The following is an 11,768-nucleotide window of genomic DNA, read 5'->3' as shown; positions in this document are numbered from 1 at the left end:
GCCGGCGCAGGGTAGCAGGAAACTCTCCGCACACTCACCGGACCTGGGCTAGGACTGGGTCTGGGGGCTCCCGGAATTCGGCAGAAAATCCTACTCGGTGGGCAGGGTGGGGGAGGCACTGAGGAGTGGTGGGTGGCGGCCCGAGGGGCTGGGAGAGGGTCCGGCCCACTCTGCGCCTGGGCTGGGACTGGTCCCGCCTCCTTTTTTAATTCTTGATGCTATTCCTTGTGCCACTGGGAAATGACATATATGTCCATACACATTTGAATGAATAAAAAGTGGTGTTTATACACAATAGGATGCTACTTTGCCATAAAGAAGTAAACTTGAGTAATCTGTCAAAAAATGGATGCATATTAAGACCATAATACTAAGTCAAATAAGTCAGATATACAAGCTTAAATATTGCATGGCTTCCCTATTACAATAAATCAAAAACATAAATAATGAGCAAAATAAAAGATGGGTAATAGGAAATTGGGAGATGATCTTTTACAAAATGGAATGGGATCAAGAGATATAGAAAGGAGTAGGAGAAGAAATAAAAGAAGATTTAAGATATCTTGTGTACATGTGTTGATTTTCCATAGGCAATAAAATCATTATGTACTACAAACACGTAAAAATAAAAATTAAAAAATCATAACAAGAATTTGGAACTAGAGTTACTAGGTTCACTTTAATTCTACCATTTACTAAATCATTTGGGCAACTCACTAACTTCTCTGCCTGTTTACTCTTCTGAGGAATGGGAATGAGAACTGAGATCACTGCCTGGATCACAGTAAGTGCTTTGTATATACACCATCTATCATATATATGATTAGATTTCAGTACAGTCAATAGTCTACTCCAAATACATCTCTTGTCTGCAGTCCAAGTACCTCACATTCCCCTTCGTATTGACAAAATAGGAAAGAGACAGGAAGCAGAAATAATAAATGATGGAGGGAAGTACAGTGTGGGTTTGGATTTGAAGCCTGCCTGCTCTAAATGTGGCAGTAGTAAAATCTTTAAGGGATTTATTTTTCTTCTGATAAAGTTTCTCTTAAGATTCAAGTAGCTCTTTGCACTGTGCTTCCAGTCCAGATGTAATCTGTCAAAGTGCCCCCAGTGACACATGCCCTCCCAAAGTGCTCAACTGTCTCAGACTCACAGACATGTCTAGCCAACTGAGGCTGGAACTGAGATTTAATTCTGAGCAAGCATTTCTCTCAGAGTAAGGAGCTCTAGCTCTGAAGTTACAAATTCTTTCTTTTTTAATTTTTAATTGTTATTAGTACATAATTGCAGTACATAATGATTGCATTCTAGGAAGAAAGACACACAAGTGTTTGGTAACAGTGCAGACAGGATTTTCAGTAGGACTCTATATGAAAGTTTGTAAGATCAGCACTCAAAAGGTTATTGTTTCTTCAGGAGTTGGCCTGCAGTTAGGGTGCTCAGCACTGGAAAAAAACTTTCTGGGTCCCTTGCTATTGAGTAATATTTTTGTCTAAATCATACCTTTATAAAAACATCATTTCATGAGAAAAATTGGGTGTTGCAGAAATGAGAACTTCAAAGGAGTTTCAAGCACTTTATATACAATTAAGAGATACAAAGAAACTGGAAGCACAGAACAAAAACAATTTTTACAAAAGTGTAGGATTTAGTCCTTATAAAGAAAGATCTAAAATGGTGTATTTAAGTAGGAGAAGAGCTGGCAAAGAGAAACTGAAATGAATTGCTAAATGTACAAAGGGACAATAAGTGATCAGTAAGAAGTAGCTTTAAACTGTTGCTTCTAAGGACACAATAAGAGAAATTTAAACTGTGAAAAAAACACGGAAAATTGTTCCATGATCTGCTACCATGCAAAGGACTAGAAATAGAGTTCTATTCATGGCTTGAAAAAATACAAAGGCAAAGAAAGCTATTAGAAATTGAGAAGGTTTATTTCTTCTTAACTTAAGAGTAATAATTACCATTTCTTAAGTAATAACTCTCTAATGGGCCTTCTCCTGGCACCGTTACAAACCATTATGGGTGGTAGACATTGCAATCTCCATTTTCTAATAAGAATGTTCAGGTTCTGAGTGGTGAAGCAGGTTGTCTGATATAGCACTGAGAGATTGCAGTTCTAATATATTGCCTCTTGACTATCTTTGCATGGTTTCCTTTCTTTTCTTTGATTATTCTCCAGTGTAAGTCTTTCCATAAAAGGTTTATATGTTAGAAGCTGAATCCTCCATGTGGCAGTGTTAAGATACACTGTAGCAGCACTTGCCAGAAGGCCAGTGTGGGTACTTCCATTGGAAGGATTAGAGGAATTGTCACAGGACTGTGGTAGTTCTCTTGAGAAGGTTGTTATAAAAGACCCAACCTTATCACTACCCACTTTTGGCTTGTTTTCTAGCTAAGAAATAATCTCTCCATTTTGTGATGAAATGACTGACTTGATGCAATCTGCCACGAGGTGATGCAGTCAGCAAAGCCCTCACCAGAACTGATGCCATGCTATTGAGACTTTCAGCCTCCAAAGATGTGCGCTAAATAAACATCTTTTCTTAACAAATAACCCAGCCTTAGGTATTTTGTCATAGCAACAACAACAAAAACAGAGTTACACAACAGTTAGTAACTCAGGAGTGAAAATGAAATAAGCATATCACATTTTCATATTGTATTATCGAATTCAAGCCATGGCTAACTCTCTAGTAATCTTTTCAACATACAGAGCATTTATTGTATACCTAGCACAGTAGGAGAAATAAAGATGAACCGGAAATAGTTTCTGTCTTAAGTTTGTGCACTGTTAGAGTTAAGACATGAATACAAATAATGCACAACAAAGGTAATGCTACCAAAGAATCACAGGTTACATGCTGAGAGATCAAGAGAAGGTAGGTTTGCTGCTATTTTGCAGGATTAAAAGTATTCCCTGGAGGAGATGATATTTTATACTTACCTTTGAAAGATACACAACATTTAGTAGTACACAAATTAAAAATGGAAGTGGGAAGGCAGACAAAGGTATTCCAGCTTTTATTTATCAAATATCCTGAGGGTGACTTATATTAGAATCTAAGAAGCCTGCATTGAAAGTAGGTCCTGAAGGACTAGCAAGATTTTCACAGGCAAAAATGGAGGGGAAGAATTTTCTAGTAAGAAGCATTGTTGCCTCTCCTAACCTTTACTGTACATGTGCAGTTGTCATGCAGAAGTCATTTTGTCTCCTTTATCTCCTAGTTTCTTATCAAAAAATGGCTACCACTCATTCACCAAATTGTATTACCATATGACTGAAATTAGATGGCTTGACCAGTCAGAGATTAAAATTTAGATGTGAGGGTGATCTGGCTGAGACATCTGTCACCCCACTGATCACCAGGGTTGATTCAGCTGATCTGGCTGGCTAGGTGGGTGTCCCCTTCCTCCCTCAACGATCCATGTGCATCCCTCCCAAAGCTGCATGCTCGATCGAAGAGGATAACCACCTCTGATAGAGGAGGACCATTCCTCAGTCAAGGGTATACAAGTAGCTGCACTCCCCTGCTAGAACCTCCAAACAAGCCCTGAGAGATTAAAATTTATTAGTTTTCTATTAGTTTGCTCAGATTTCAGAATTTCAATAGAATGAGTTTTAGTGTGCAAAAGGTGGCTGTACTCATGGAGTTACATGATCTTTGGAATGTTTTCTCAAAGTGAGTGATAGGTTCCATTTAAATGCAGATTCTTGTCTTCATTGGCAGTACCAGGGGGAGGCATGCGTTCCAGTAGCACCAAGAACTTTAGTGGCACAGTGCCATAGTTAAGAGCTGAAATCTTAGTGTGTCAACTTAGCATAGACAAGGTCCTGAATCTCCGTCTGTCTTAGTTTCCTTATCTATGTCGGGATGCTAAAAATATTTATCTCACAAGGTTGTCATGAAGTTAAATTGGCTCATATATGTAAAAGTGCCCAGAATTAAGAGCTGGTATTTAGCAAGCATAAAACATATCAGCATAGAATATTGAACAGGGATGTAGCATGGTGAAGGCTATTTTTTTTGATGATTCAGAAGGCAGAAATACAGAGATCTTCTAAATATTCTCTGTGAAAAAGTCCTATATTTTTTTTCCTGTAACTCAGTGGTTCCCTACATTGGCTCTACTTTGGAATTATTTTCTTCTTCTGGCCTGGGTAAAAATCTGAGGACAATACCAATAAGTACCCAGGGCTAACAACCAATGTTGCATGTATATTTCAAATGTGTCCAGGTTTCATCACTGACTCTTCACTATATGCAAGACACTGTCGGAAGCCTTTCTTTTGCATTACCTCACTTGAATCCCACAGTTATCTTGAAGGTAGATGTTAATATTATTATCACTTTGAAGACTATTAGGAAGGTTGAGTCAGGTCATCCAGCTAGAAAGAAGCTAACCTTCTTCCTGTTCTCTCCATTTACATTATTGCCTTTCTCCATTCTAGTGTGGACACAACGGCTTGCAAAATCTTTTAGTATGTCAATGGATTGTACCATGCTTTCTGTTCCCATGTTGAGGGTTGAACCATGAGGATCATGCATGTGAAGCAAGAACACTACCACTCAACTATATTCCCAGTTCCTTTGAAAATTTTATTTTGTGACCCAGTCCTATTAAATTGCCCAGGTTGGCCTTGAATTTATAATCCTCACGGCTTAGTGTTCAGAGTAGCTGTGATCACAAGGGTGCATCATATGTCATCTGGCTTCTTATTATGCTCTTGCTCATAAATTTCCATTGATTTCCCAATGCACTAAAAATGAAATCCAGAAGTCCTTCCCATGGTTTTCAAGGCCCTGAACTGGCTAACACCTTACCCATCCCTTCAGCCTCATCTCATGTGCTGCCAATTTTGACCATAATCACCATATTCCAATCACATTGGTTTTCTAATCTTTTATGTGCCCAAGGTCTTTCATTTTTCTTTCTGCCAAAAAATGCTCTTCCATAGATTCTTCCTTTTTTTCTTTTTCTGATTCAGGGTCTTTGTATGTAGCCCAAACTGGCCTCAAAATCATGGCAATACTTCTGCCTCAGCCTCCTGAGTGCTGGGATTGCAGACATGCACCATCATGCTCAGAGATTTTGTATGGATGGTTCCTTTATATCTTTCAGATATGAGCTTAAAGGTCACCTCCTCAGAGGCCTTCTTGACCATACAAACTAAAACAAGTCTCTTATTTTCTATTCCAGTCCTTTATTTCCTTCACAGTACTTATGTTATATATTTATATATTTTTGGACTATTTGTTTATTATTTGCCTTCTCTGGTAAAACATGAGCTCCATATGAACAAAAATGCATCTTTTCTGTTCAGTGTGCAATATATGCTTGTGCAAGTTGTGCACTGTTGCATTTGTGTTTATGTGAGATGTCCTGGTTTGTTTGTCACCTGATGAAGAGTTTGGGAACAGAAGCAAAATTTTCTTGAAAACATTTGTTTGTGGACTGAATTGTTTACAAACAGAAGCATTCATGAACTGAGGCATTACTATAACACAGGCTTCTACCATAGTGTTGAGCAAACATTAGATGTTCAAGCAATGTACTGATTCAGTACAGAAAGAATGTGCTATTAAGATATTGCAAGTAGGAGGGTGCAGAAAGGTTAGGCTACAGAAAATTACTAATAAATTTGGTAATTTGAGAAGGTGCATAAAAGACAAAGGTGTTTAGGTCTGATCTCAGGAACCTAGAGGGAAAAGTTGAGCTAGTATATGTAAAACTAAAATCTAAGGAAGCATGAGTTGAGAATATAATAATTACATTTAAGATATAGTTTGAGAAAATGATGCCTCCCATTTTGTTATTATTCAGTTTGCATCATTTTCTTTTGATTTTTGGACCTGCCTAAATTTACCTAGTTCATCCTTCAAAATAGTCACATTAACGCTATGAAAGGCCTATTCTTCCTTTACAGATCATGCATATAAAGGAATGGTTTTTGTCTTATGATTCAATAATTTAGGGACCAAGCTAGAAAAGATTAATTAAGGACAGGTAATCACTTTCATACTGAACAACTCCCACTGACGCTCTGTGCCACACTCCAGTTCTTTCTATTAGGTTGATGTCCTTAGAAATCAGTGTTTGTATATTTCCCTTTTGTGAATGAAAGCACTACTTAAAGCCAAGGCTATCCTGGAAAATTGATTTTCTTTAAGAGACTGGACAGATATTTTCCTCTTTTCTAAGTTCTGCTACTCAGAATGGCATGATCCAGAGTCTTGGGATGTGGAAAACCTACCTCTGCATACCCGGCAGCAGGAATCTGGAACAGAGACTGGGAATGCACAGGTTAATTTGGGGCAAGTCTTGAGACCACAATACACATTCCCTTCCTGCCAAAGAGAAACAGAATTGAGATCAAAATGATCTAAGATAAGTCTCAGTTTCAGCTCAATATCTAAGATAAAGAAGGGGCTGGGCATATGACACTGCTCTTGCATAGCTTGTTATGGATACTTCCTTATTATGCATTATTTTCCTAACTACTATTTCTTACTTTGGAGATTAAGTCTCATAGTTATCAAGACTCATTAAGCATCCTGGTCCAAGGTGGTAGAAAATAATCTGTGAGGGTTTCCATGGGCCTTCAAACCACCAAATAATGTTGCTCCTCTCTTCTCTGTTTACTATGTCCCTTGTTCCTCAACACACCCCAGCTGAATGTTGGAAGTATTAGGAAGTTAGGATGCTTGTGCTATTCTTTGTGGCACTCACTAGTTTCTTATCTTCCAGATAATACAAAATTATATAGTAGTTTGAATCCAGTAGCTCCAGCCAGCACAAGTCAAGGCAGATAATCCAATTTGTTGGTTATAGCTGTCTTTGCAATAATCTCAACTGCTAAAATTCTCTTTTACATGTTATTCTTTAAGCCTTCCTCTTAGTTCTTAGAAGTATGTCCTTCTAGGGTTAGAAGGTTTCCTGAAAAGTCACCAGGAAAGCAACTCAACAATTTTTTTTCCTAAATCACTGAAATACCAAGAGAAATACAAATTAATGAGACAGATTTTACCAAATTTCCCAGGGGAAGAAATTCTACAGCTGTTCTTGGCAACATTTGTTTAATGTTCCTTGCAGCAGAAAAGTTGCTTCAGGATCTAACTTTATTCCTCTGGGTTTCAATTTATATATGCACATTGCTCCATTTTAAAAAATTCTTTCTGTTATACTCTCTGGACTGCACAATTAGGTAATGACAAAATTGATATGCTTTATTTCTGAAGTACACAAAGATCTTTTGACAAGCACAGGAATCACTATGACCAAACATCAAATTTTCTCATTTCAAGACACCAGGAATTAAATTGTTAGAAGAATGCTTTGGTGATAGCAACCAAGAGACACTCTATTTTCTTGTGTACTGAATGTAGTAGCCTAGAATTTTACACCATAGTATTTCCAAGGTTTCAAATAATCATAAATAAATAATACTTAATATGAATGCTTAGGTAGTATAATTATGATTAAAATGAATGCAAGTCATATGAACAACTTACCTTTGCTCATTTAAGAAGGTTTAGTCCCAGATTTAAGTTAGGTGTGCAACTGGGTCTGAGCTCTTCAACAGAATTGGTCAGGGTTGAAGAAAATCAGGAAGTTTTGATTGACAGGGATACTTAGGGATTAAGTATGATTCATATTTCATTCAAACATCTTATTGTGTAAACTCAAGGAAAAACACAGGTACAGAAGGAGTTCTCTTAGTTGGGAAGGGACAAGTAGGAACATTGACATACAAGGTCTTACCGAGCAGCTGCACTGGGTACACTGATTGGGTTGCCGGTTCTGAAAGAGCCCTTCAGCCATGAATAGCTCACCATGTTGGTAAGTGGTCCCATTGTACTCACAGGACTTGCTTGTCACTTTATTGTTCACTGTGGATAAGGAGTCTTCTGGAACAGGATGGAGGGAAAAATACACACACAGTACTCACACCATTGCAGAGAATTTCATAAATCCCAACAGCAGATGGGGCTCTACTACATAGAGGGACTTAAAAGCCATTTTTTTCTCTAATGGCTAAAAAATGGAGGAAACTCCAAAACAGCCAGACAAAAACAGTAGTGGATTTCACCATCCATCCATTATTTCATTTATTGAACATTTCTTGGACACCTACTATGTGCCAGATGCTCTAATAAGCTTTAGTGAGAGATCAAAGAACAGGGACAAGGCGTGTGCCTTGAAGAAGCTAATAATCCTAGATTAACAAGGTATTAACTTGCTTAAAGGAAGCAGTCCATGCTATTTCTCTTTCTTTCTGAGCCTCCTTTGGGTAGAGGAACTGCCTATGATAACTATTCTAGGCACTTTATGTCATCTAACGTTTTCTATAGTTTGTCATATGCGTCTATGCTTTTTTCAATCTCTGTAGGTTTAATTTGGTGTGGTTTGATCTTGAGACACGGGTTATGTTATGGTTTGTGTGTATTTGCCCTCCCCCAAAGCCTCATGCAATCATTGAGGCACAGTTCCACAGTGTGTGATTAACTCATGATCCAAGGCTGGGATTATAGGTCTGAGTACTGCTGGGATTATGGGTGTGAGTGTTGCACTCAGTCTGATGCACATAGTCTCAATGTAACATGAGACAGACAGACTTGCTCTCTGTAGTCATTGCTGCTGCTACTTCTCCATTTAGCTCTTGTTCTTTGTTGCTGCCATGGAAGGTTGCTCTCTGCAATGTGCAACTCTGCCTTGGAGCCAGCTGAATATGGACTGAAAACTCCAGTAACAATGAGCTAAATGAACCTTTGCTTCCCTCATCTTAGGTGTTAGGTATTTGTCCCAGCAGTGAGAGAAGAGGAACTAAGAAAGGTTATTATGCTGCCCAAGTTGGCCTCAAAGTTAAGGGTTACAGATGAGAAGTAACACATCTACATCTCTGAAGTTTGCCTTTTGGATCATCCCTGCATGATTGCTCCTTTGTCTACTTCTTTTATCTATTCAAGTCCTATATGATGAAGGTTTAGCACACTACAAAGTTTTTCCTAATAATTTAGCCATCAGATGTCTAAAGCATACAGTTCAATTATAATTGGAGTTAATATGATTCAAATTCATATTTAATTGAATTCATATTTTTGAGTTACAGTAACCTATCAAGTCATTTCCACATAACCTTCGTGTATGATATTACAATGGAATCTCATAACAATGTCATGAGTCAAATGGTAGATTCTTACCTTGATTTATCATTTGAGGGAAACAAGTCATTCAGATTGAATTATTTATACTAACTCACAAACTTAGTGGATGATGAAAAAGAGAATTAAATATGGTCTCCTCAGTCTAAATTTCAACTGCTAACTTTTATATGCAGGTGTATATATTACTTTTTGAGAGCTAGGAATCTTACACATCTCTTTACTCCCTGGAATATAGTATAGGGTCATTATATTGCAAAAAGACAAGGCACTTAGTGAGTTGAATCTGACTGAGTGAACTCTAAAAATATTTTCACTGAATTTCCTTAATTACTGCTACATGGGTATCCATGAGCACATACATATGTACACCAAAAAAGCAAACATTTTCCAAGATAAAACTAAAAATTGATGCATAGATTAGCAACAGATACAAGCAGAACTTAGAAAACGCCTGCTCCAGTCTTTTTTTAAAAAAAATTTTTTCAAGTCAAATTGGTAGGACAGTTTCAATAATTAACACATTGCATGCATTCTTCCTAGTGGTTAATTGCTGTACATGATGCGGACATGACATTGTATTTACAAACACCATTAGAACAAATCCCTCTATTCATTAAGAGAATGTAACTATATATCTATCCTAACCACATTGAATACACAGATACAAAATGGACATTCATCTGTATCCCCCCTTTTTTTTGTTAAGTTCCGTTATTTGAATATTGTAGGTGTGTAAACTCAGCAAAATATTCTAAAAGAGTCCAGTAGCCCATACTAGTATTGGGTCTTTCGCTTGACTGGCAATGTCAGAAATTGTTGACCTGACTCCCATACAGTTCAATATAACAGCATAGATTTACTTCTTATATTTCTTTTATATACTTTTCTACTGGATGGTTAAGACCAAGGTAGAGCAGCACCTATGCAGCAAGAGTTGCAGCATTTAGATCTGATAAGGTCAGTGAAATGCCCTTAGGATTTATCCTGAGATCCTGTACCTCAGATTGTAGAACATTTGTCAGTGTCAGCCATGTGAATGAGGTACAGCCATTGCTTGGCCAATGTGCTCTCTGTGAAAGACTGAGAGAATGTCCTCTCTCCATGTGACTCTTCCTAGGAACACTCTATATCATCGATCACTTTCCTCTGTGGCCCCATAATCTGCTTGATCAGAAAATTTGGGACACTACCGAGTTACATGACGTTACAGTACAAGTTCTCATATGTTCTGACTCTTAATTGACCTTGGAAGGCTAGGGCCAAAATGTTGGCTTTCCTTGCAGCCCTCCTTTTTCTCTAATTTTGGTCAGCAAACTTAGGCTGTTAACCATCCAGAAGACAAGCTTATTGTTATTACTATACAACTTAAGCTGTTAAGCTTAATTTCATTATCTGTCTGAAAATTAAACATCTTAGGCATAACATGGAATAGGTATTTTTCATCAAGTATTGATATGTAGAACTTTAAGTCTCTACAGAATATGATTAAGAAAACATTTAAAAATTAGAATATATTTTAAAAAATAGGCATAAAGAATTATATTCTACATATGTTAACACGTAAGTCCAAAAATCTAACCATACACAACCTTGAAGCAGGACAGTCCCACAATATTCCTTTTCCTGTCTCTTGAATTCATTCACCACCCCCTTACTTTTGAACAATATCTACCTGAGAGACAGGACAGCAGCAACTGGCATCTCATGACAAGCACCCCTTATTCAGAAGACCAGAATGACAGGGACTCCAAGCATGAAACTACTATTACGGATTACCATGTTCATTTCAGTTGCTTAGTTCACAGGTATCAGTATATATAGATAGTCAGGGTGAGAATCTTTCCAATTAACTGCTAGATTCAAAAATCTTCTGAAGATTCTCAGGATTATTGCCTTGCCCATTTTCCACATATAACTGTATGGCTTGACATTGTCATGTTTCCTAGCTCTTTTCCTTTCAGTCTCTTGATTAGTTAGTCCTCAAGATCCTGCTTTCCTTTTACTTGTATTATACCTTTCTATTTGTATTTCTTCTTTTGAGATCTTATACTAGGCAAACTGTATGATATTTACACGTGTGTCTGGTATATTTCACTTAAGAGTATATCTTCAAGTGGAATCCATTTCAATATAAAGGCTTCAAGTTTATCATTGTCAATACCTGAATAATTCTCAATTGTGAAAAAATACAACCTCTTTTTCAACCACTTCTCAGGTGATGGGCATCTTGGTTTCTTCCAAGATTGGTTATCACAATTTGTGCTGCCATAAACATAGGCACACATATATCACTATGATATGATGTTTTCAGATCATCCGGGAAGATTCCCAGTAGAGAAATAGCTGGTATAAATGGGATTTCCAGTCCTAGATTTCTTTTTTTTTTCTTTCAAAGTTTTATTGATAAACAGATAGCAATGAGACAGTTTCAAATCCAATCGGAAGTACAGTTTCAACAAATAATACACTGCGTATATTCTTCTTAGTGGTTAATTGCTGTACAAGAAGTGGACTTGTGATCCTACTTACAAACACCATTAGAACAAATCATTCTATTCATTAAGAGAATGCAACTATATATCTATCCTAACCACTTTG

General features: G+C 37.3%; 1 protein-coding gene across 5 annotated transcripts in view; it reads right to left on the bottom strand.

Annotated features, from left to right (window-relative positions):
- The window catches only part of Chrdl1 (chordin like 1), a 164,538-nt gene that overhangs the window by 45,619 nt on the left and 107,151 nt on the right, over positions 1-11,768 (bottom strand). For 3 of the 5 annotated variants that reach the window (XM_023699921.1, XM_023699923.1, XM_023699924.1), the window contains exons 5-6: positions 7,768-7,910; positions 6,260-6,353 (exon numbers count right to left, since the gene is read on the bottom strand). In XM_023699921.1, coding sequence (XP_023555689.1) covers positions 6,260-6,353; positions 7,768-7,910 — 237 coding nt within the window. Of the gene's footprint in view, positions 1-6,259; positions 6,354-7,767; positions 7,914-11,768 lie in introns of all 5 variants that reach the window. The other 2 variants (XM_004640032.2, XM_023699922.1) reach the window with 1 other exon arrangement.

The sequence above is a fragment of the Octodon degus genome, unplaced genomic scaffold, assembly GCF_000260255.1.
Source record: "Octodon degus isolate 3935 unplaced genomic scaffold, OctDeg1.0 scaffold00117, whole genome shotgun sequence".
Lineage (NCBI taxonomy): Eukaryota > Metazoa > Chordata > Mammalia > Rodentia > Octodontidae > Octodon > Octodon degus.
Note: the sequence above shows the minus strand (reverse complement) of the source record. Positions and strands in the feature narration are given on the sequence as shown.